Source organism: Acanthopagrus latus, chromosome 22, assembly GCF_904848185.1.
Source record: "Acanthopagrus latus isolate v.2019 chromosome 22, fAcaLat1.1, whole genome shotgun sequence".
Lineage (NCBI taxonomy): Eukaryota > Metazoa > Chordata > Actinopteri > Spariformes > Sparidae > Acanthopagrus > Acanthopagrus latus.
In genome coordinates this window covers 10,562,709-10,588,920 of record NC_051060.1, presented here as the reverse complement: position 1 = coordinate 10,588,920, position 26,212 = coordinate 10,562,709, and the positions used below count along the sequence as shown (strand labels likewise).

The window sequence follows — 26,212 nt, the reverse complement described above, 5'->3', positions numbered from 1 at the left end:
AGATCCTCCAGTATCTAATCTAAGGGCTAATGAAATCATAGTATTTTGACCAATAGAAGGAGATACACATTGCCATGGTTTATGGGCATCAGGAATATCTTGACATTCGATGCAGACCCCGCTTTTCAGGCTGAAATTGTGCACCTTTTCCAAGAGTTAGTCACACAGACAGACTGACACATTAAATAATGACACATCATCTTCCACATTCAAAAGAAAGCTTTAATTAGAAAGTTATATACACACTGTAAAATTAAATTAAACTTTATACAAATATTAAATTACTATCTTCACACCCACTGCCATGTACAGAGGAAAAAAAAAAACAAAGCTGAAAGCATCGAAACCTAGAATCAAGATGTGTACTTTTTTTTTTTTTAACTTGTTTTCTTTTTCAGGGAAGCAACACCGTACAACAGTGCTTCTGAATGCAAAAATTAATTTCACTTTTTTTTCTTTTCAATCCCGTTATTTCTTAATGCCTTGTAGCAAAAGAGAAGCAAAAGAACAGTGAAATATAGGTGCTTATAGGTTCATCACCATCATCTTCACAGTAGCTGGAAAAGCTAGGGCAGGAGGACAGAGAAGGATGGACATTCGTTTAGTCGTGTCCACAACAGAAGTAAAGTCATTGATAAATACACAAAGACAGTTGTATGCATAGAATAGAAAAAGAACAGAGTAAGGCCATTGGGAAAACAGAACACGTTGCAGTACTGTAAAGCAACCAACGCGGAGGCTTAAGATTATACATCCCAACAAAAAAAAAAATACAAAAGAAAATGTACAAGTCTAAGGCAACATTCTGTTTGCATTAATAATGTAGCCGTTGACACTGACAGACAGCCACAAATGCCAAATAAAATTGAGAACAGGAATCCACACAGGTTGTTCTGTGGGGGGGGGGGGGGGTTAACTGCTCTTCTGAGCAGATAAGCTTGAAAAGTAATTCTCAGGATCCTCTGGAGTCATGCTGTTTCCAGGGTGACCAGCTCAACCACCAAAGCTTTTTTCGAGAGGAGATGAAAACAGGTAGATGATTTCTAACAAAATAACACGATTCTCTCTTACATTTTCACTTGGCATTAGGAGGGTTCAGTGAGTGTGTGTAGCGGTGGTGGGGTGCTATATCACAAAACTTTTTTCCCGTTTTCACTGCAACCAGTTGCAGTTGTGTCAATAAAGCACAAAATTAGAGTGTCTTCGGTACAGTCTGAAAGTGGGCGGGAGCCATTTCTCTGAGGAGACTTGTTTTACAGCCACTCAGCAGAAAATGATAAATATTCGAGAGTGGATGAATAATACACACATTGTGTAGTGGACCCCGATGCCTGAAGTGATGCTGGTTTGTTCATGTGACTCGTTTTCTTATGGTGAACGACGGGGACATTGTGCAGCCTGAAAAGAGGCAAATCAGACTATGGCTGTGTCGAGGCCTACCATACGAGAAAGTGTCATCTTCTGCCTAGCTAACACACACAAACACACAAACACACACACACACGCACACACGCACACACGCACACACACACAGACACACACATGCTCTCGGACTCAGCAACTCAAAGCAAACCGAGCCACACACCAAACAATAAATACAGTGGGAGGAAAATTAAACAACGCTAGAAGTTCAGTCATGTGCCCAATCACTGTGCCTCCTCTGCTTCAAGACAAAATGTGATTTTACCCGTCTCCCTCTCCTCATTAAGATAAGATGTACGGCGCAGTCCTGGAACCAAAACACCAATTGATCCCACTCATGCGACAGGAGAAGCATCTTCCAGATCGTGGGTGCAGCTGGCAAGCAGAAAAGAAAAGGAGCAAGACGGGTCTTTTTATAGTTGTGATATGGTGCTTGGTAAGACGCTGCACCCTGTTTTTAGCTCTTGTGAAGTGGTTGTCAATCCCCCTAATCCACATGCTAGATGCCACCCGGTTACACAGATAGCGAGAGAGACAGAGAGAGGAAATGAGAGAGAGGGAGAGCAAGAGAGGGAGAGCGAGAGAGACTGAGAAGGGGGGCTTCATGCTTCATTCAGAGTGGGCCACCGTGCTGTGACAGCAATAACTAAAAAAACAACATGCAACATTCACAAAGCGGGCTGCAAAAAACACCAGCCGCCACTCACAACTTTTCAAGTACAGCGGGAAGACGATTTTGATTCTGAGCGCCGCAGCGTCAGGAGCAAACATCACAAGTTATTTTTTTTCTTATCCCAGACAGAGTCAACGTGTCTCGGTTGCTATAGCCTGCTCCAATGAAGCCTCTGTAGGTCATTTTAATATGGACAACTACACCTGCGAGGAGGCAAGTGTATGGTAATACATAGCCTATAGTATACAACCTTGACTCAGGATGTATGTTTTACTCGTATACATGGGATCTACAGGATTTATGTTGAGCTGGCACCACTTTGTTTATCTGGCTTGTCTTTATTTTGATCCAGCAGCTGGGTCCAGTGGTACTCTGTCACTGCTTATGATGCATGGAGTATTGGTTGTCGGCGTTGTCTGCATGGGTAGCAATGGCAGAAGAGGTTGCGTGGGGGAATGGGCGTAGTTCTAGTCTTTTCTCTGCTGGCTGCTGAGGGGAGTTGAGAGGGGGAAGAAGGTTGACAGCCACAGTCAGTCAGTCCTGGTCAGCAGTCAGAGATAGGGAGAGAGGGGCTCTGCTGCTGATGCTGATAGCAGGCTGGCAGGCTTCATGCTTCCTTCAACAGGGGAATATCTGCGGAGGAACAGAACAGATGTATCAGAATAGAACAGTGGCACTAGAGTCAGCCATCTACCCACCATACAGTCATACAAGTCATTACATCACAGAAAAGATTTCAATGAAACTGGATTTCCTGTATGTTTCAGCCATGAGAGGTCATTGCTTTGTTCGACTATCAGTTTCCTTCCTTGTTTTCTGCTGCACACATTCTCTGATTCAGATATAAAAGCAACATCATGTAACATTTTACATAGAATATAATTTTGATGGTACACTGACTTACAACCCAGTGAACAGCATGTCTCTCTCTCAGCCTCCTTGCCCCCATCACTGTTGAGAGGGTCTAAAATGCCTGAGCAAGCATGTTTATTCAAAGACTGAAGTTTTGTTTGTAATAAGCATGTTAAGTTACGTTATATTTAACAAAGTGTTGCAGAAACCTGGGATTTGTCTTTGCAGCAGCTGTGTTGCACTACTTAATGTTGCTTTAACAAATAAGCCAACAGGCTGCATTAAACAAGCTCCTTATTGGCTATTTGTAATAATAATAATAATAATAAAAACAATATCAATATCTATAACATCTATAATTTCCTGCTATTTTACCACCGTATGAAAGGTAAGTTAAAATGTTTAGGTGAAATTATTTGTTCAGTGTTTCTATGGTTAATTAGAATTATATAAGATATAATTTCTAAGCAATGTCCAGACTTTAAGAGTAGCTCCACAACTGTAGGGGGCAGCAGCACAGCTAAACCCTCTGAATACTGGTGTATGGTTGTTTTTCTTCTGTTTAATATGGAACATATGTGTAAAAATATTTCCTTTCTTGACATTTAGTGTTTTTATCTTGTTCACTGATTAGATCAAGCTGTAACTTTCGCAGCTTTAACAGTGTAGTAATACAGGACAGGCCAGGGCTAGTAGTTTAGCATGCTAAGTTTAGTAGACATCTTTGCAACACAGGGAATTCTTCACTTAAATGTTTTTAACTAAACATTTCTGGCCATACCAAAAAATACCCATTAACTCCAATCAAACAATTCAAACTTTTAATTAAGTCTGATTTTAGTACTTTAGTGAATGTGAGTCTATACAGTAAATAACATTGAACATGTGGTGACATTTCTACTAAAAATATTGATTGAGCTGGCTGGTGAAAATACTCGTCAGGGTTTTTAATATGATTTATATGAAATTTTATAATTTCATACACCAGAGTTTATTCTGCAACTTTAAACTAACATACCTCGGTTGTAATTCTAACAGTAATTCTAACAGTTAACAGACTACAACCAAAAATGGTGCATCTTTTGTGATCATGTAAAAAACAAAAACAAATTACCAATATCAATATTGGTAAGACATCTTGTTAAAAACTGAATGTGTGGAAAGACATGGTCTGTGTCCACTTACCATCAGAAAAGTCATCTGTAGAGGCGACAGAAAGCAGACTGTGCTGGTCGCTACTCTCAGAGTCTCTACGGAGCGGTAGGGGGCCAGCACATGCACCCCCAGGGTGCTCTCTAGCCCATGATGATGAAGAAGAGGAAGAGGAAGAGGGGGCTTGATGAACCAGCACAGTCTCTGCGTGACGGCGGGAGGAGAAGGATGATGAAGATGACGTAGATGGGAGACAGAAGTCTAAGTCTCTGTGGTGGCGGTTTCTGCTGGGGGCTTGGCCTCCAGTAGCTCCCTGAGGAAGCCCCTCAGAGAGCACGATGGGGACTCGCGACTCTGGAGGAGCCAGAGGAGGCGGTGGAGAAGGAGGAGGACCGGAGGCACCACAGGGTCCGCCACTTCCATATACAGCCTCTTCGTAGGAGGGCAGTGTCACCTGGACGCCCTCCACCATAATGGAGCTGGGCTGGCCTGAGACTCCCTGCTCCCTCCTGATGGACAGAGATGAAGGCAGAGTGAGATAGAGAGAAAGACGAGTGTAGAACATCAGGCCCAGGTTGATGGGCCTAAAGCAGTCATGTGTGTTGTGTGTCACAGCAGAACCAGAATGGGTGATTAGCATTGGCTGTACAATCCCTTTATAGCAGGCTACACCAAGCCCTAAGGCCCAGTACATGATCAAGTACCAAGGAACATTAGATCAAATCATTCTGGCTTTTTTTAAATTTTTTTTTTATCAGAGCCACAGCAGATGCACATTAGTGACTTAGATAAGATGAACTTACTTTCTCTTCTCTCTTACTTTCACTTTCATTTCTCAAGTATTTAAGAAATGTGAACTTGTAAAACTAGTTAGGTCTTTTGCATTTTAAACAGACAACTTGTTTATGGAATGTGTTTCAACCAAAACCTCTGAAGAATAGGTGTGTCCAAAGGACAGATTCTTGGCTTTTCTGTTCTATTGTGTTACTTTGTGACATAGTGGGAGGTGGTTTTACAGCACCGAATATAAAAGGGCAGTGTTCCTCCAAAGCAAACAGAACTAAAGCTTCTGAGCATTTCTGCCAAACACCGTTTGTGTGCGAAGCAAAAGACTGATAAAAAAAAAAAATCCTTTCAACACGTTCCCCGTTCAGGAGAAGAATGCAAAAAGCTTACAGATTGACAGAGGTTGAAGCATAAACATTCTCTTAATGAACAAAGACTAAATGAAAGGTCGTCTCAAAGAATATGATTACGGTTTAATTTATCAGTGTGATCTAAGGAAGTGTCAACTTTCTGAGGAACATCATAACAATGATTGCTATAGAAGGGGAATTCCAGTATCTATGTCAATGGTTCGTATTTACAAAAAGTTTTGGTAAATGGCTCCAGCCATTGCAGCCAATCTAGCGACATGGTCTTTTTTGTCTGACAACATTAGGGAAACGATTTGTATTTGTCAAAGAGCAAGATCCTGTTTATAACCAGAAACAGAAATCTTATTTTAGGTGAAGTATCATTCTGAAATCTCGTGAGGTGCACTGTTACTTCATCTAGAAAGGCAAAATCAGATAAATGTTCAGCCATGACTTTGGAAATACATTTTCTTCCTGTCAGCTCCTCTAGGTAAACTCCAAACTTCTCTCTCCAACTTATGTTTTCACTGTCGTCTTCCTGCAACAACTCACCTCTCGCGAGATTTCAGAGAGAAACTTTTTTTGGCTTTATCTGTGGCTTTACTCTGACAGTAAGGATCTGAACTGACAGGTTGATTTTGAACCCTGGCCCACTGCGGCGAGGACACAGTCTCTGAACACGGAGCACACACTCTACCAACTGAGCTACTGGGGCGCCTCAAGCGAGAATTCTCCTTGAACGAGATTTGTGTTTCTTGTTACAGAAACGATCTTAGTATTTCTGTCTCCGAACAAATTATTTTCTTGATGTTTGTCTGACACTTAGAATACCAGCCTCCGCCTGACAGTGGCAATAACAAACACTTTGTGTGGATGTAACACTGACAATCAGAGGTGCCCCAAAAGATTAAGCAGCAGCCACTGCAGCACTGTTACAGCTGCCAGCTGAGGTGATCTACTGACTGATTCCAAAGCTTTTGGTAAGTAATATGATAATGAGGAAACATTTACTAAGAATAAATATAAATACAGGGCCCAGGTGAAAGATTTTCCAGAATTCCCCTTTAAAACACACATCACAAGAAAAGGCACCTCAAACAACAACTGAAATATTATTAGAAAAAAACTGATCAGCTAACACAACCAATATAAGATCCGGGATGTAGAAACCATAATCTGTTTTTTGTCTTCATAAACAGCAGCACTAATCGCTGCATATAGACCAATTGAGTCAGCACTGAGCCGTTATTATACCCAGGGATCATGAATTACTTGACTGTGTGTGGGTGTCTTACCTGCTGTGATGGAAGGACTTAAGTTTGGGCTGTACAAGAACAAACAGCACCACTAAAAGCAGGATGAGTGCCACAGAACTGGCTGTGGACGCCACAATTGACAGGGCTGGTATACCCAGTGGAGAGCTGGGCTCCTTGTCTGAGGGACAGAGGAAGACAGAGAGCAAGTTATAATGTGTTTAAATCTGGTCTGATTTACATTTCCTGCATGAGGCAGAGACAGAGCACATCAGTTTAATTTAGCTAAGGTGACTGACCTTGTGTGAGTCGGCAGCTAATCTGCATGGGACCGTCCCACTCGCCGTTCTGGCAGGTGAGGAACTTGTAATCGCCCTTTAGAGCATAGCCCTCGTCACAGAAGTACTCAATGACGGTCTTCTGGGTGAGGCGGTGGCAGGGAGATGGGTGACAGCGGTAGCCCCCGTTCTCTGGTTCAGTGGGGGGCGAACACACTGGGAAGAGGTGGAGAAAATAGAGATTTGAACAATTGTGGCTGTTGTTGTGTATTGACATCATGTTTGGTGTTATTTCTACCTGTGGTAAGGTTTGATTCCTGCAGTTTAAACGCTCGTATTTCGGGTGAAATGTGTTCCCTGCTGGCTCTCAAGGACAATCCTTTCTATTCAAGTTATGATACTGTGTCATTTTGAACTGATCACGGCCAACCACAGAACCTGTGAAACTGACTTTTTAGGAAGTGAAAAAAATCATAGCTGTTGTCAAAGTGCTATTGTTATTATAATGGTTTTCCATGGGCTGAAATAATGTCTTAATAATAGGTTTGCATTGGAGTTGAGAAAAAACAGCTACAATGTAGATACTATTTTAACGATTTGTTATATATTGTGTGGAATTATACATTCACATTATCCCAAATGTTTCAATAATGATCAAACACACAGAAAGCCTAGGTTTACTCAAAGTATTTGGTGCATTTCATTGGGTCGCCTCTGCTTTAACTTCTGTGAGAGGTCTGAGATGCTGATAACCTTTGATACTGTCCTGAGTGATAAGCATTTTAGTCCTTCAATTCACACCATTTACATGTACATAACTAGAACAGATACTGTGTGTTTTAAACAGAGAAATATCTTCATGCATAACACTTGCTGAATTAATAAGCAGGCCCAAATAGTTGAAAATAAGCTGAAGATAGCATTTTCACCTTAAGCAACAGGTCTCATAATTAAGTATTTTTTTAAGGGAATCTGGGGACTTTCCCCATGGACAACAAAGAAGTAGAATTTATTAGTTACCATCTACTGTTTTTTGTAAAAATTGACATGTTTACTGTTGTCCTCTTTAATGAATTCAGTGTAAATGGTGAAATCAATTGGAAAGGTGTTTCAAACAACTGTAGAGAGGTACTAAACAGGTTAAGACATGTAAGCAGACAGACACTATTTATAAGGAAATAAACAACTTATTGTATTACATTTAATGCTAGATTTACAAGAAGGCACACATGATTTAGAAATTGCTGTGGCTGTTTTGCAAAGTTGTTAAGTTACTCTTCATGTAACAACTCTTAAAATCATGTGATTCTGAGAGTCTGGGATAATGCGATTACTATTTCAATGGTTAGTTGAAATAGACAGCATGTTCACAAACATCTGCTGCTTACATTAACAGGATAAGAGAGCCCACAAATCTAATTCACATTACAGAGAGCCACATGAAAATCAGACTGTGTGCAATCCCATCTGCCTGCTGTTGTTGCTCCTTCTACTTCTTCAATCCCGTGATCCCAAGCTACTGGAATCTTTTTATTAGATTGAGAGACACCCAGGAACAGAAATTAAATTGCATACTATGCATTTCAAAAGAACTAAATTACACTTAATTATGCTAAAGTATGTTTTTAGTATTTTTGAGTCTTGTTCACCGTTGCTTCTGACGCAGCGTGGAGGTTGATGGGACCAAGCTCCAGAGCTGGTACATATAATGCTGCTGGGTCCATCTGCAGTGTAGCCAGGCTCGCAGCCATAAGTCAGCAGGGTGCCCGGGGGAAAAGAGCCCCGGTTAGCTTCGGTCTGATTCAGCAAGTCTCCGTGCTGCACGCCGGGTGGCCGCGCACAACCTGAGGACACAGAAAAAAGTGAAGAAAATAAGAAGTAGTTGGCTGCTTGGAGGCTGGAATGAGAGAAGCCCTTCAGGTTCAGGGCAAAGTCAGATATGACGCTTCTTTTTCTGGCTCTAGGCTGGATTTATGATCATTACATAAGGAACTACCAACTTCAGGCCAGCAGACAAATTGGGATCCGGAACTGAATTTTAATCATGTAAGGTAAAACGGTAATTATAAGGCATGTAGGTAAACTTTGTAGAGTTAGAAACTGCCTGTAGACAGGATACGTAGCAATGTATGAATGGATTACCATGTATTACATGCCTGCTGAGTGAAACAAGGACAATTTGTCTCATATGTGGATGATTCTTTGAAGAATAATGCCCCAATATCATGTCAAACAAACAATGTCACTAATGCTGCTTGTTATGACTGGCTCAATCACAGTCAAATAGAGAACCTTGATAAGAGTTTTCCAGTGAGTCCATTACATTAATGTGGCGCTATTGGAATATTGTGCTATTCTATCATTACTACTGACATAAACTGTCTCCTCTGCAGGCAGCTGCCACTGGGTCAAACAACTTTTCACAGAGAAACTCTGTCAAGTTGACAGGTTGAGCTGATAATTAAAGCTCAGAGGTATTGTTTCTTGAAACTAGGCTGCAACTTACACAGGCGTGGGAGAAGCACTATATCAGCATGATGAGTTAGGTGGAGACAGAGAACACCTGAAATGCCTACAGTGGATTAAAATGTCACAAGAAGCTTCATATAGATCTAATTTCTCCTGATTATCTCCTGTTCATTAAACTGTCTTCATCTCATGCCACCGTTGTTGGGTCTTTCTTTCTGGCCGTCAGACTGGATCTTTTTGCGAGACTCATTTACTTTGCTCTAATGACAGACTTGAAGCTCCAAGCCAGCCAAAAGAAAGAATGAGGCTGAAGACCTGAAGTTAATTGTTCTTTGATCCACGGTCCCATGCTCCGTCTATGATGTTGCAGTGCCACGCAAGCTCCTTGTGTCTGGGTGTGTGTTTCATTGCAATATGAGAGTGAATTATCTGAATTTGTGCTGAACTCCCATAGCTCCAAACACATTCACCATGTACAGACAGTTTTGTGTTAATACACACATATTGGTAGCTGCAATCTGGCGGGAGCAGAGCGTCTAAATCCAGCAGGTCTGACAAAATATTGCAGCACCTGTGTAAACTGAGACATGACAGCATGACTTTACTTTCAGTATTACTGATATTTATCAACTGTGGCAACCAAAGATACAGACAAATCAATTTAATTACTACTAATCTGGCTCATCTGTGAAGTGGTTGCGCAAGAATTTGGGGCATGGCTTCAGTGGAAATGTCTCAAATGCTAACTATGAACACATAAAATCCATCTGGGCCATTATTTATAAATCAAACCTGTCATAAGTGAAAGCATTTCAGTGTTTCATCTGTACATATTATCCTCTTGATTTATCAAATGGAATTATACACACTGCACAGCGATTTTTCCTCTCTAACAAGACATAAGTCAATTTGAAACACCCCCACAATAAGGAACATTAATAACACCATCAACACTAATGACCATATGGCTCATTATTTAATCTTTGGTCTGAGTATTTATAAAAACGTATTAGCCATGGTCTATTGCAGGGTCTTATCACTCGATTGATGTAAACAAACACACCAACATTGCAAACAACCACTTTGTTTTGCCTGTGTGTGTTAGGAGATTGAAAGAGAGACTATTTCCACAGCAGTGCCTCCAACATCCTCTAATCTCCAGGGAAAAACGTTGCTCTAAGCTGGCAGCACAAGATTAAATGCAAACACTCAGATGTGTGAGTGCCTACTAGGTGACACACAGACACAGCCACACACACACACACAGAAGAAAGAAAGTCAACACCCACAAACAAAGACACTCCCAGGACTCAATCGTGTCATACCAAAGGGTGTGTTATTGAATTCATCTTGGGACAGATTTAGTGTGTGCTCAAGAAGTGCCAACACTGCTTACTGAAGGCCTACTGTAAAACTGTATGACACAGCTACTACTGATGAAGGTCAGTTCTACTCTACACAGAAGACTGCATTTTTACCCATCACAAGATATTTGTTAAAGCCCCCACACACCAAACCGACTTTGAAGAACTAGTGATCCCCATGGCCAACTGTTACCTCCTCTCATGTCAGCTGTGTCTTGGCCAACAATCTGCACCTGACTGCACCACAAAGACTACAGCCAATGGGCAACTAGCCAATAAATTTTGCGGTTGCTTGAGAGTAAATACCTCTTGATACCCCCAGGTGGAGGTTATATGTATTTGTCACTCAAAAAGGGAAACTGGAAAACTGTAGATATAGAAACCTTTGTTATGATAAAGCATGCTTTGTTAAAGCGCAAACTTAGAGTGTCATAAATCACAAGTCACAGCAATTTAAAGCACAGAATTACAGTTTATATGATTCAGTGGTTCAGTCATGACTAACAGTCTATATGCTATTCAGAGTATAATGTTCCAAAACAAGCTGAGGGTTTGTTTAATATAATACAGCATACACATGGTTTGTGTTTCAAAGTAGGATTAATCCTTCTCACTCAAACACATCCATGCTCTTCTCTTGCATGCAGAAACACTATCTGCACACTTATTTCAGGATGCCAGTTGACACCATGACCTAAGCAGTTGTTTGGTGAGCTGCTTCAGGGCGACTAAATGCTCTCTGAGGAAGAGATGGTGCTAATGGAGGTGGAAAAGGTGATGAATTGATGACCCCAGGCTACGAGGCAGCAGGGGACAAAAAAGGCCATAGGGGGCAGTTTAGGACAATAGCCTATAGCCAACAGCCTCTCTTATGATCTTTCGTGGCGCAGTTAATACAACCACAGAAGACAATGAGTGTTCATCACTACTCTCTAAACTGACTAAACTAAACTATATCTGTATAATATTCATTGTCATATATGAAAGGGATATCGTAGTATTTTTAAAGAAAAAAATAATACCGTGCCATAGATTCAAAACATTGGACCTTGCCAATACCTAAAGGAGTACACAGGTTATGTCTGCTTCATAAAATTCCAAAGAGACCACAAGGAAGAATATGCAACATGATCTACCTTCAACTCAGATAGAGGTGGGGGCAACAGAATGAGTCAAACTAGTTTTTCTTGTAGCTTTAAGCAAATCCACTGTTGATTTTGAACAGCTAAATTGACAAAGAAAGAACCTCTCTGCATTAGCATGAGGTTAGCTGATAATGCTTACAGTTTTAGGCTTGACCCAGCTGAGGGGTTACTGCGTGAGAGCTCAGGCCACAGAGGTCAGTGAAGTCAGGTCAGTCTTAACGCACCATGAGGCCAGTAAAATGTCTCAATTTTGCAACAAACCAGGCTCTCACTCTCATGCCAGAAAAACAATATGATATAAACCAAATCATGGTGCCTTTATCCAGGTTAGGTTCAAATCTTGACCTCCATATAGAACAATAGAGCAATATCATCTGAAGTTTACTGTGTTATTATATTGCCCATAAAGTCCTTTTTTGCATTAGAGCTGAAACATTTGGTTGATTATCAAAGTTTGTTGACCAAAAGATTAGGAATTGGCAACTATTTTGATTGTTTCCATAATTTTTCAAGCAAATTGGTTGTTTTTCATTGTCACATACACTAGTACGCTTAATATCTTTGGGCTTTGGCATTCGGTTGGCCAAAACTAGTCATTTGAATATGTTGCCTTGGGCTCAGAGAGGTTACAAGTGACATTCTTGTCTTAGTTATAGACAAAATGATCAATCTATCCTATGAAACTAACCAGCAGACAAACTGATGAAAACCATCATATTTTCATTAGTAGAAACTAACAAATAGACCCCAAATATAGACTGAACATGCCTGAATACTCACACACAGACACTCCTTAGCAAACTACGTCCCCTGAGGAAACCCATACCCTGACTATAAAAAGAAATGAAGACAATTATGGATAGATAAAGAAATGTCAAAGAAGTAGTTGTCAAACTTGCAGAAGTTGTAGTATTAAGAGCCTACCTTAGGAAAATAAAAATATATTCAACAAAAAAACCTGGCAGGGAAGAGAAAGGTCAATCTAGAAAGAAGTGAGGAATAAAACAAAAGAAAATACTGATGGCTAAAGGTATTCATCATCAGATAAACAGGCATGGAGAGAGGGGGGAGGGGAGATTGAGAAAGAGTAGAAGAGAGCGCAGAAAAACGTCAGCATCATGGAGCACTGTGGCCCTGAGCAATTACAAGCCAAAATGAGACATGTCGTGGCAGGTCGATCACTAGTTCTGTGTGTGAGGGAGAGGCTCTGTACAGCGACAATGGGAAGAGGAGGCAGCCACAGTACATACCACACTGTGGGCTGGGCTAGCACAAATGGAGAGACTCTGTTAAAGGAAAGAATGAATGCTGCTTCAGTGTCCAGAGATGGTAGAGTGCTTGCTGTGACTCCCTTTTCCATCGCCCTCTCAGCCTAGATTGAATATTGGCTTTAAAAACACACAGAGTGGAAAAAAACCTGATTAAAGCACTAAGCAATGACAGAGTGGATTTCAGCATGCCGTGTTTTGTGCTTATGAGGAAGGGAATGACTCACAGTTAAACACAAGCTGTTCTCCCACTGGTCTGATGTTGAAATGTCGAAAACAATCATGGCTAACATAGAGTCACAAGTACCTTGTGGAAGCTAGTGAGAAAGAGTGTGTAAGAAAATATTACCGGTACATAAATAAAAAAAAACTATAGAAATGTTAAGCATGTTTGTGTGTTGACAGGGATCGTCTCAAGTGTGCTCCTTTTAGTGTACAAGCTTTGGTTTTTGCCACACTGAGTTAAATAAAATAGACATTTAAAAAAGGTTAAACTGCTTGAAATCTTCTGGGACACACGAGTGTAAGCTGATCAAAGAGCTTAATTGCTAAAAGGTTGGAGAAACACTCCGTGTAGTGGGAGGACTGGGTCGGGATAGAGAGCCCATGAGGCTGATTGCTAATCCCAACATCCAGCGCCTTAAGGCAGTGCTGGAGGACACTCAGGCCATGGGGGGCGTTAAAATCCCCTGCCTTACTCTGAAGTGCCTGCCTGGCTGTGAATATCTCCCTTTCTCCATCTGTAACAGATGGCACCCGCCCGCTAAGAGCTGGTAGGTGGATTGACGAAGACATGGGTGGGGGGCTTTTAGCCCTCTTTGCCCGGGCAAATTAAAATTCTAATTATCCTCCATTACAAGCTGGGAACGTTCTAAAGCAGACCAGATATCGATGACTTCTGCAACCAGCTGTTTAGTTGCTCTACGGAACAATAGGCTATAAAAGAGGGTGTGTTTTCAAGTGTGTGTGTGTGTGTGTGTGTGTGTGTGTGTGTGTGTGTGTGTGTGTGTGTGTGTGTGTGTGTGTGTGTGTATAGCAGAGGAATCTGTGTGTGTCTATGTATACTAAGGGGGGGATGTGTGCTGGATTAAGCTAAGGGCCAAGAGGATGATGATGCTCTCTTTGGCCTGGTAAATATGTTTTTGTTCATGTGCTGGCCTCTCCCCAAGCCCTCTGTTTTTGCTGATGTTGCGGTCATTTTTGAGCAAAGGGTGTTTTTGTTTTTTGCCACGTTCCCATCTCTGCTGCTAATCCAGCTGTTGTTATTAGAGTGCAGTACAGTGTAGCAGAGCCCAAGGTGGGATAGTGTTGGAGGGTATAAGGGGGCGCGCAATACATTTCTGCTATCGGTGGAAAGTGTTTTGTTTTTTCTCTGAGATTGTATAGGGGGGTATTTTTTGCTTTCAATAAAGTGCTGACAGTGTAGTTAAGGAGAACAAACACAGGGACATGGGGACAGATGGCAATAAGGTGCAACAAAGATCTCAAAATGCTACCTGCCACAGGATGTCTCCGAAAAACAACTTGTTAAATCCATCTTTGTTACAAAAGCAGATAGTCTGAAAATTTGAGAACCTGGAACCAGATTAATTGGCTAATCATACTTGTTAGCTCGGTATCACTTTACATTATAAACAACCTATAAGTGTTTAATATTAATTTAACATCACCAGATTTGGAACAGCCAATATTATGCAGAGGGAATCATAATTCCATTGTGTTGTAGAAGAAGACCTTCTATATACACATTTTTCTGGGAAATAATGGTACATGTGGCCCATGTTGATACAGACACCATGCTATGATTGTACTCACTCATGGGTACCAGCCCCCTGAATACACCTGATTTCTTTCATCACGATACATGCATTAATCCCTTGGAAATAAATAAATCAATTTGAAAAATGCCCGGTCACACTTAATAAAAGACAGTGAGAAAATAAGTTCCTAGATCGCATACCTCCATGGTGAAGTTAACAATTTAAGCAAACAGTCTATAAGTATTTGAAAATGATACCTTGATACTGGTCTCTCTGAAGTCCTAAAGGTCAAACAGTTTCAACAGGTGTACAGTCTAATAGAAGATACAATACGGATGCTAAAATCTGGCTTCATATCAAGTGAAAGTTTTTCAAGCGTCATTTGGTCAGAAACTGCAACCTCGAAACTATGAGCGAGTCATAGTAAAACTTCATAATGTGATATAGCGTGAATATATGTGAAAAGCAAGCTTTCTGCACTTACGTTCTTTCACACATACACAGACCTCACAGATGAGCTTCACAGAGTATGAAGTGACACAACTCAGTACACTGACCTGAGTGTGACACCGGTACCAGTAACATAAGTTGCTTAATGTCTGGGTGAGTGATACTAGTAGTGTCATGTTCCACTGCAAGTCAGTGAGAAGTCGTCATGCTTCAACACTGATGCAAACACACTTCTGCTTTCATATTCTCTGCACTCACAACAGCTGGGCCCTGACTTAAAAGCAGATTTTGTTGAACAAGGGGAAAGGTTATGGGAAAGAAAATGAGAAAAAAAAAACAGCTTATGAAGCTGGACTTTTATACTGTAGGGCAGAAAGAATGCAGAACAAAGCTGAAACCTTAAAGCATGAAACCCATTAAAAAAAATGCACACTGAGGGCCTCTGGGGAGAAGGTGGAGGGACCTTACTTAAGAGGAATGGGGGAGGCGGAGGAGGATGAAGGACAGGGAGGCGTTGTGAGGGAGTTGCCGGAGTACACAGAGATCCAGGTGGACAGTTTACTCTCTATGCAAGTGTGGGCTGGAAGTGTCCCAAGGCGCCTTTGTAAACAGCAGGTTTGTACTGCTCACTGACATCCTATCTATGTTGTGTGAATGATTAAGGGTATGAATCTGAGTGTGGGCAAAAATATCTTCTCCATACACTCTAAAAAGGCTAGCCAGGGTCCGTATAGCACACTGGTGTCATAGCTTAAGGTGTCATTTGTACAGTAAACAGGAAATTTGCAAGAAAACATGAGTCAAGGGCCTCCAGAAGAGCATTTCCAGAGAACTCAGCTGCCTACTCACAACACATCTTCCCCCAGCTGCAAAACACACATGCTGCATACACCCAGGGTGAAGGAAGTCTCTTAACAGACACCACATCCTCCATATCCCCACCCATTTCTCCCCTGCTGTTCCAATGCATTTAGCAAGCCACGTGTGCTGCCATTACAGCCCATTGTCCCCGCTCACTGAAGGATGGGGCACAGTGACAGATTTAAGCAGCGTGCCTCCGAACAGGACAACAGACAACTTTGCATTTGAAGGGTTAAATATGCATGGGAGGCCAAAGCGGTTGAGGGCAAGGGGGAGTACCATTGTGTGACCCTATTTCCAACCCGAGATATAGGCATACACACGCACTCTGCTGCCCTCGAGTAACAGATGGGAGGATGTTCGCAAATGCGAACAGTGAGTGCCCCCCCCGCTTCTCTCTGCTTCTATCACCCTCACTGCTGGGGACAGCTGGGAGGCAGACATTCCTTCTTCTCAGCTTTCAGAGGAAAACAAAAGAGTGTGTGGGACCCCTCCTACACACACGTGCATGTGTTCAGACACACACAGAACCCCCTCCCAAAAAACTGTCAGTGCAACTGTGGGCTGATCATATTTCAGCAGCCAGCAGAGGTATGAGTGCTGAGCCTGGAACATTTGCTGAAGGTGAAAGTCAGGGAGATAATCCCAGCCCTGCTTACCAAGGCTGGCACGCTGATATGTTCGTAGCACGAGTTAGGTGTGGGCAGTTTAAGTCTATTGTTAGTTGTACGACAGATTTTTATTTCAAACCACAGTAAACCATAATTCAGTCCGCAGCTGGTTGCTCTTTTCTTTTCTTCTTATGGGGACATTTGAGTTGCTGAACATGTTCACAGCAGCGGCTATGAAGGAAGCAGCTTTCAATGGAGCACAGGAAGTCCCATATTGTGTTCGAACAGCTTTTTACAATTCACTTACACTTTGGAAGTACCCAAACTGAACTTTGTCAGAGCAACTGCTCTAGCAGGTTGTCAAGTGGGTGATCAAATTGCACCAGCCAGAGTACAACCTCTTAACATATGCTCCGCTGAGAGAAGACATATGTTGTCAGTGTGTGACTAGAATTTCTTTTACAACAGAAGGAACTTACCATTGACTGCATCAAATCTGGTCTGAAAAGTTAAGCCAATGCCGAAGTGCTTAAAACATTCATGGCACAACTGTACAACTGTTTTTCCAAAAGAGGCCCGATTGTCTGTGCGCTTATGAGAAAATGGCCTTGCTTCCATCGTGATTTATCACCTCACTAAACAGTTTCTTCAGGAGTTTATGGTCTTTACTGCTAAGTTCCAGTCTTCATCAACATGGCGAGTCATGTCATTATTTAAACTATGGTCCCATTTAAATAGACAATAAAGCAGGCAAACTTGTGAATGACAGGTTGCTACCACAGCATGTCCTCAGGTCTCTTCTGGCTCTGAAGACCAATGTGGCTAAAACCAATCTCAAGGACTTAGCAGCCCACAAACTACTGGGTGAACATCCTGATGGGTTTACACCTTGTTCTTATGTGTCAACATACTATATGTTTGCAATGGCCGTGAATGTAACTGTGAATCTTTCTTTGCACTTGGTATGGCAACTGCTGTTCCCAATGAACAAAATTCTGAGAATATTAACAGCCACGTGCTGAAAATACATAAATAGCAGCAAGAAATCTTATCAATGTGTTCACAGTGTAAGAACTTGGATCTGGATCAAGCGCCTAAAACAGGAAATCCCCAGTCACTGCTGTCATCATGTTAGTGCTAGTGAAAAGAGAAGAAAGACTGGGAAAAAGCAGCATACCTGTATTTGACAGAGACGAAACATTGCCAAAAATAACATTAATCTCCTTGGCAACCATCAATTAGCCTCAAGTAAAAGCCACGCAAGCCATGTTAAGACAAGTTAAACAAAGATTTAAAAGTTTCCAAGATGTTTTAACTTTGGACATTTTCTTCAAGTCAATAATCATGGCTTCATGACACATAAATATACAAGATAATAACACTGAAACCTTTAGTTACTCAAGTGCAAACATTTTGGTGGGCAAATTTGACTCAAGCCAAAAATACAAGACGAAAAGTCCAGTAAGAGAGTTACTAATAAACTACTTCTTATCATCACGAAGAAGATACAAAGTACACTTTATATAGTTGGCTAGACCTCCAACACAGCAAACCTTTCATGGACTCAAACACAGATATGAAACTCTTCCAAAGCCTGGATGGGACTGCTGCCAGCATGAAGAGCACAGTAACATCACCTACACACCTCAGTAACCTACTGCGTGTGAAAGGAAACAGAGCACAATTAACAATAGACAACATGGTTATTTACTCACACAAACTGAAATAAATATTGCAACCTAGTCAAGTCAAGCCTTCAGTCGTCAAATGTGTCAGAAGAAAGTCACACGTTTCATGTTATTTTCTAATGTGCAAAGTGAATTATAAATAGTTGAATTTGTGACTCAAGCCCAACCCCAACTGCAACAATCTACAGTTAATGAGGACTTCAGCCCACACCTACAAACACAAGCTGTTAAAGATAACATGTTTTAAAAATCTGTTACTTATAGTGCTGCAAGGATTAAAGAATTAATCATCCAGTTATGATAATTGTTTCCATCATTTATCAATCCAAAACACCAAATTTATGGAGGTTGCAGCTTCTCAAATACTATAAGTTGGTCACTTTTCTCTCTATAAACTAATCATCTGTGCTTTTGGAGCACAGGTCGGACTAAGCTTGAAAATAAAAGATAACTTTGGATTCTGTTGCCTTTTTTAAAATCTGATATAATTTCGAGGAATTAATTCATAGATGTACAAACATATACAAACAGATGTATACAGATGCAGAGACATGCACGTTTCTCATCAACCCTGACACAATTATCCAAATGGACTCCAGTGCAGCCTATACAAAGGCCTTTGGCATTTGGCTGTTGTTTGTTCCAGAGAGCTGTTTACAGATGATGTAATAAGGACAGAGGGCATTAGAGTGGAGCTAAGCCAACTGGCCACTAAACATATCAACACTCAATCTAATGGACTGGTTACAGTTGGAGGGATAGGACAAGACAGAACAAAACAAAAAAAAACAGGAAATATGTTTAAACGCCTAAAATGATGGGAAATATTAGGACATCCTGCGGTCAAAAAATGAGTCCACGAAATGTACCATGTAGTCACAGGAGAAAGTGAATACAAGATGTGTCAAAAGGGTTGTGTGGGAACAAGAGAGGGCATGCTTAAAGTGGGGGCACAGGGTAAGGCAAGCGAGTCAGCAACTATGCACAGAACTCCAATACAACTCCATGGATGCTGGTCTGATTAAAACTCTAGGCTCTGACCTCACTCTGGAGAAAGATCAGCAAGAATCATGAATTGTGGAGTGTCATCCCATCTACTACCCTTATTTACAATCTCAATTAAACATCTATTAAAGCAGGAATAGAAATGACTTTTCTGCTGAAATGCACTCAGTTAAAGAGAAACAGCTGTACACCATATCCACTCATGACAACCAGCAAAGCACATGCGGCAGGATAGCACATGTTAGAGCCCAGCCCTTCCCCTCAGCTCAATATCAGCGAGTCCGTCAGATCAAGTGGTTAACTTTATTTTTCTGCCTAAGACTGGCTGTGTTTGAGTAGCCTCTATATGCACTTTAGATAATTTATTTAGGAATAAACTAGCAAAGAGTTTCTGACAAAGCTAAAGTTGGACTAAAGCTAAAAGCTGAATCAACAGATTAAGGGTTGTGCATGCTGCAGTACAGTGTTGCCCCATTTCCAACGTCTTTCTACAGCTGTGGCATGTTGAAGCATGACTGTTTGCATTTCCACTCGGTAGTCCACTGTGGATTCTCAGCAGGTGATAACTGTGCAGGCTGTCGACATTTCAGTCGAAACACGTAAGCCGCCGCTCTTGTGCTAAACCGATGGTCATGCAGGCGGCTGAGGAGAAACCACTGTTTGAAAAACAGTCTTGTTATATCCAGCTGTCAGTAATTTAGTAGCTGCTGTCTAACCTAAAATTTTCTGTGGCTTAGAGATGTAATTGCTGTTTTAAGATAGTGTTAATGCAAGCCAAACATTTACTGCTGCTGCTGCTGTTTAACATTAACAGCCCTGAGACAACTACAAAGTAGATTTGAGTGAGTACCGTATGTCCTCAACTTTATCTATTCAGCCAAACTAAATTATCTGTATCCATATCCTTCCTGGAATGGATATGGATATGTCCTGCAACGTCACAGGGAAGAGGGTTGAAGATTTCCCCTCCCTTATAAATTGGACAGTGCTACAAACTTCTTTCCATGTCCCCAAAATCAACTGGAAGTGGTGACCCACCCCAGCAAGATTTAGGAGCTTTCCACCTTTACTCTCCTCCCTGTTAAGTCGCATTTGGAGATCGTCACTTCACGGCTGGCAAGATGGCAGCAAGTGGAAAAAACAACTGCTAAAGTGAGCTGTTCAAAAACTTTCTTTATAGTAAACTCTGTGTACATGAACAATCTTCTCAATTCTCGAGTTCATGTGCAGAGACCCTGGTGATACAAGCAAAGTTTCATGGTGTGTTGAGCCTTCTTTTTGATTCATTTCGATGCTATCATATTAGTGCCCCTTGCACTCCTATTGAAAATAATTATGACCCAAAAATGAAAATGCTGGCAATCTTAAAATTGGCGCTTTTGTTGTAATTATGCTTTTTTAACTTAAGTTAAATTACAAAAGTACATTCACAAAAGACCCTAGGTTGCATTTTGGCGAGAGTTTTGCTTTAAAAATGCATCATAAACTTATTGAGGGAAACAAAGGAATGCTAGCTTCTGGGTTACAGACAAAATGTCATCCCTACCCCTCCCTTCTGTTATAGGTTAATCAGAAGTTGCCAGAGCAATGTCAGTATTGAACTTCAAATTAATGTTTTTGATCACCAGAGCGAGAAAACTATTATAGAATTGGCACATTTTACTTGTTTGCTCAACTCTACTAGAAAGCTTTGCTGTGAAGCATCAAACAAGCCAGATGTGGATGTTTGTGCACTTCATGTCAGTAGTTTACTGTTTACAGTTTTCCTGATAACATTACTGAAATATGGTAAAAGCCACAGACAAAACCTAAAGCTTTCAACTTGTCAGCAAGATTTTTTAGCAAACCATTCATACTATGCCTGTGTCATGAGCTCTGACATTGTTGCACATAGTCTGGCGCAGTCTGGATGCCTCAACCATTGTCAAATTCAGCATAACTGTGTAGGACGCTCTGTGTCTTATGTGTAAGCCGATAAACTTGTTTGAACAGGATGCTGCCGTTGACTAATGATGTGATGAAAAAAATGGCGCACACTGTTTCAGTGGGCCAGAAAACACACAAATCAAAGAGTAGGTGTGACAGGAGGGACCAAAGACAAGACAGACAAAGAAAAAAGTCAAATAAGAGAGAGATTATGGATATGTACTTTGGCAAGAGTTTGAGGAGACAGCTTGATGATGCAAATCCAAAAGAATACAAAACACACACAAGTACAATGATGGTCAAAACACAAAATAAGAGAAAGAAGAATGATTAAAAGACTGAAAGAAAGAGCTGAAGCAGAAGCAACAGAAGACAGGAGAGACTGGGGGATATATTTAGCAGCTCATTAGTCAGAGATGTCCTCTACTCAGCAGGCTGGTCCCACAGATGAGGCCCTTTGGAAATCATTATGACTGCCTGCTTCTTCAGACAACTGCACACGTTTCACAGAAAAAACAATTTACAAATCTGGTCTCTCCGGCTTTAATGTAACTTCAGAATAATCCTCAAGTGCCGGAGAAAACAAAGCTTTGAACAATGCAAAGTATGACGTTTTTAAAAGTAACTGGCTTTTTAATATTATCATATTTAATATTGCATTAGCGAATAAGCAGTAAGAGAGCTGGTTTATAAATGCTGCTCCATGTATCTTAAACTATTTTGTATGTTATCAGATTTGACCGGTTGTGTGCCAGTGCCACCACTCCCTTGTTTTGACATTCATTAACCTTTACCACATGGCAACTGTCACCAGGGGAGGAATAACAAAATGGCAAATAGCACACCACACACAAAAAAACTGCAAAAACTCTGTATAATACAAAAATATGATGACAGACACAGAATGGTAAATCAAATCTTCATAGAAGTAATAAAAAAATGGGATTCAAAAAATAAAAATCACGTCTGATAATAAGCTTAGCGTTACAAGGTGCTGTGTAGCTTACAATAATCCCGGCCATCTGTGATCTTCACCAAGTAATGGAACTGTCTGATCAACCATTCAAAGTGAATGAAACGGTACTGTGTCGCCTGTCTGCACTGCAGTATCTGTTTCCATGGAGTATTTTTTTTTTTTTCTATCTGGTGAGGCGTTTAAAGTTTCCCTTCAGGGCCTGATCGGGTGTGAGAGCTGTTAAATGGCAAAGGGTGAGAGCAGAAAGTGATGGCTCAAGTGATAAACACACAGGTAATGAAAGAGAAAGGCTGATGGATTCAACCAACGGCCTCTAATGGGCTCTGGTCTCACCTGGCTAATGGCTAAAGCCTTAAAGAGAGCAAGAAGGAAGAACAGAGACATCACAGAAAAGGGGGCTGCGCTAGGCTCAATATACTCAGTCACACACACGCGCGCGCGCACGCACACACACACACACAGTTCGCAGTCCTAATTGCAGACTGGTGATCTAGCGGGGCAGCAGCTTGCAGTGGTTTGGCCTGTGGCTTCCAACACCCCCCTAAAAGCCCTCTTTGTTCTCACATTTCAGAAAGGAGCCAGTAGCCAACTTATTACTTTACTCCTGCCTGCCTGCTAACAGCCATGCTAACAGGACTTCAGGGGACTATTCTGAACAGTTAATTGCACTGGACCCACTGTTCCCCCATCCCCTTGGGCTGCAATGTTTGTAAACCCAGCCTATCTAGCAAACGTTCTGCGAGGAGAAACCAACAGTGTGCAAGTGTGTCTGCACACTGTTGGTTGGGGTTTTTTGTACAGCCACACGATTTTGTTTGGCTTCAGAAAGCAACAAGTTTCAAAGACTACAGCTGTTTAAGATGCCAGAAGTAGGGCATGGTGGCCCATTCAGATATTTTCCTCTGTGGTCAGAGCAATGACGCTATGCTAGCCACTGGAGTCTACTCTGTTATTACAGAGAAAAAGGGAGTTGTCAAGCACTTTTTTTAAGCAACTCAACTTACAAGCAAACATCCTTATATCATTGGTTAGGTCCATCACACTGATGCAAGACCTGCCAAATCAAAGGGATCTGTCTGTGCAATACGCCTTCATCGGGTGGAGAAAAATGTATTCAACTCAAGCCAAGAATGGATAACAATCAATTGTCAAAAACAAACACAAATCTCAGAGGAAATTGCAAAGGCAGCTCTCTGCCCCTTCTCTTGCTCCCCCACCCCCTTTCACCTTGCTCTCTTCTCTACCCTATTGACTCCACTTTTCTTCCAAGCCCACTGAAAGCCATTTCCCGTTCTCACACATGAACATACATAAACGTCACCGCCACACAGAGCACACAGCAGGCTTGTTTGTGGGAGACTTCTGGTCCTCACTGGCACTTTCCTGTCCAGCTTTAACTCAACTTCACAAGACAATGGCTTTTCAGAGGGTATCGTTTATCTATTTAAGTGGACCCACAAGAATCACGCAAGTCTTTTTACCTCCTGGTATATAACACTGTTAGAGCAAAAAACATGGTGTGTGATCATGTGAACAGACCCTTTGGCGCTCCTAGTTTTCATCTTTACTCTTTCTGACTCACTGTCTAGGACCACTTCCTCTGGAACAAACCACAAAGGCTCACTCTAAGGAATTGTCACCATATTAGGAACTTAGCTCTATGCAGCCAACATTAGTGGGATGTCAGATAGACTCAGAAAAGTCACGAAACAAGCAATATTTGCACTGTGCCCTGAAAATCCTCCAGTCTGAAGCCATTTATCCTTAGCAAACAGTACACAAAACCCAAGGTGCTGCTTTGTTGCTGTGTCTGTTTACTGGCATCCAGCTTGAATGCAGAGGATGTTTTTGTTGAGCATGTTGCTATTTTTGGAAGACTGTCCTGAATTATAAACACAAATGTTATCATACACAGTAATCGCAAACACAAATTTGAGTGCAACATTTACATTAGCTCAGCAGATACCCTGCTGGTAATCTTGTTTACACTCAACAACTAAATGACACATTAAAAAAAAGACATGACATGACTTGGACTGTGATTGGCTCTAAAAATACCTCAGCCCCAGCAGGTTTGTGATTGTGTTCTAACAGAGCGCATTAAGAGATATAAGAAATTGTTGTCCTGACCTTTCCTCTGAGAACATGAAGTCTCCAATGCAGGAACTTAAAGCTTTTCCTTTCTTTGTTAAGCGAGTCAAAATGGGAGCAAAGGGTCCCTCAACCCTTATGGTGTATCATCCTGTCTCTACATCTTATTTCCTATCACTCAAAGGCCTTATTTCCAAAAAGAATAATATCCACAAAAAATGAGTTAAAGTGACACATCAAACTCCACAGACTCGAAATAGAGGCTGCTCTGTGCTGTATGCTGGTCTCTGGTGTTTAGAGCTCAGCACTTGTATGTAAATGCTGTACAGTATATTTTTTTTATCATCCATTTCTATTCACAAAGCACACTGCTATTTGTATGAGTCTGGAATAAGCCTGTCAGCAGTGATGAAATTTCATATTCATGAAAATTTCCAGAGCAATCTCCATCCCTGGAACACGTCAAGGGATTACCTGTGTGAATTATGTATAGAGAGCAGAGGAGAGATGGCGGCAAGCGAACAGCAGAACTAATAACACAATGAATTTAAAGCTTTTAAACAAGTGTCGCACCCCGATGGTAATATGTCTCATTATAGGTTTAATTTCATATATTCATGTTGTCAGTGTTGCTAGTCATGTTTTTTGTTGTTTGAGTGTTGCAATTGCTGTTATCGCTTCTAATATTTCCATTTGAGCTGTTCTGATTTAAATCCACTTTTATTGTCTTCTACTGAAAGGAAACAAACCCATTTTTATCATCAATAATCATTTTTAAAAGCAAAACAACATGAAAACTATTTGAAATGAGCAGTGGGTTTTTGTTTGTTTCTGTTATTTCTGTTATCGTCTTTCCTTTCTGAATAGAAGTAGCTTGTGATGTTTGATTAAATATTTAAGTTCATACTACAGCGCATGAATTGAAAAATTCCAAACCCCCCCACTGTACACATTCATCATTAGCAAGTCAGGGAAGAGATATATTTCAACACAGCTTCCCAGATGGTGTTAATATATTTTTTAGCTTATATTCATTTAATGCGAGAAAGCAAATATCAAGTGTTGTACACCATTTTGATGAGCCTGAACTCTCAAGCTGTGAGTCAGCATAAACAACTTCTTGCAAACAATAAGGAAGTAATCGTGCAAGAAAAACACAGGTATGACAACACCTACAAATAACCAGTCAGTTCACTCAAAGTACCATTTAGAATTTTCCATTACATTTTGGAAAAGTAATTACAACATAAAATAATGCCAGTGGCAAAATGAAAACAAAGGAAACTATGAACAATAAAACGTGTGTTTGTCTGGGCGTGTTGTCCATGGAAATTCCTTCAAGAAGCTAATGAGACAGTAGGATCTAGAAAGCTTCAGTCAGTTCATAAATCGCACTGCCAGTTGAAAAAAGTCTTTGGAGTGAACGTGGAGTCTAGGAAACTGTCCTTTTCCATCAGTTGACTGACAGGCTTAAAGGCACAGGTCTAATACGGGTACTGTAATGAAATTCTTGAGAGCACATTTGTCCCAACGTAATGCAAAAACAGTCAAAAACATTTGTCGACACAGCCTCTTGATACCCTGCCTAACAGATTTTTTGGGTGTTCTGATAGTGTATGTTACATGCATACCATCCATGAATAACCACAGTGAGTGGAGCGATTTGCACACATGCACACACAAGTATATACACAAACACAGTGCACAGAGCACGTGGGCTGGGGATTTGAGGACACATTTCCTTGGTATTGGTAGGCAGTGTGTGTTTGTGAGTGTGTTGGATGCAGAACGTGAGCGTGATACCAGCCCCTCTGGGCTCTACATGAATCATG

The 26,212-nt window shown here is 41.1% G+C and overlaps 1 protein-coding gene across 1 annotated transcript in view; it reads right to left on the bottom strand.

Annotated features, from left to right (window-relative positions):
- Window positions 1-201: 201 nt before the first annotated feature.
- Window positions 202-26,212, bottom strand: part of susd6 (sushi domain containing 6) — a 34,667-nt gene continuing 8,656 nt past the window's right edge. The window contains exons 3-7 of the mRNA XM_037085772.1: window positions 8,416-8,610; window positions 6,788-6,982; window positions 6,531-6,669; window positions 4,133-4,608; window positions 202-2,728 (exon numbers count right to left, since the gene is read on the bottom strand). Of these exons, the coding sequence (XP_036941667.1) occupies window positions 2,703-2,728; window positions 4,133-4,608; window positions 6,531-6,669; window positions 6,788-6,982; window positions 8,416-8,610 (1,031 nt within the window). The 3' untranslated portion in view covers window positions 202-2,702. The remainder of the gene's footprint in view (window positions 2,729-4,132; window positions 4,609-6,530; window positions 6,670-6,787; window positions 6,983-8,415; window positions 8,611-26,212) is intronic.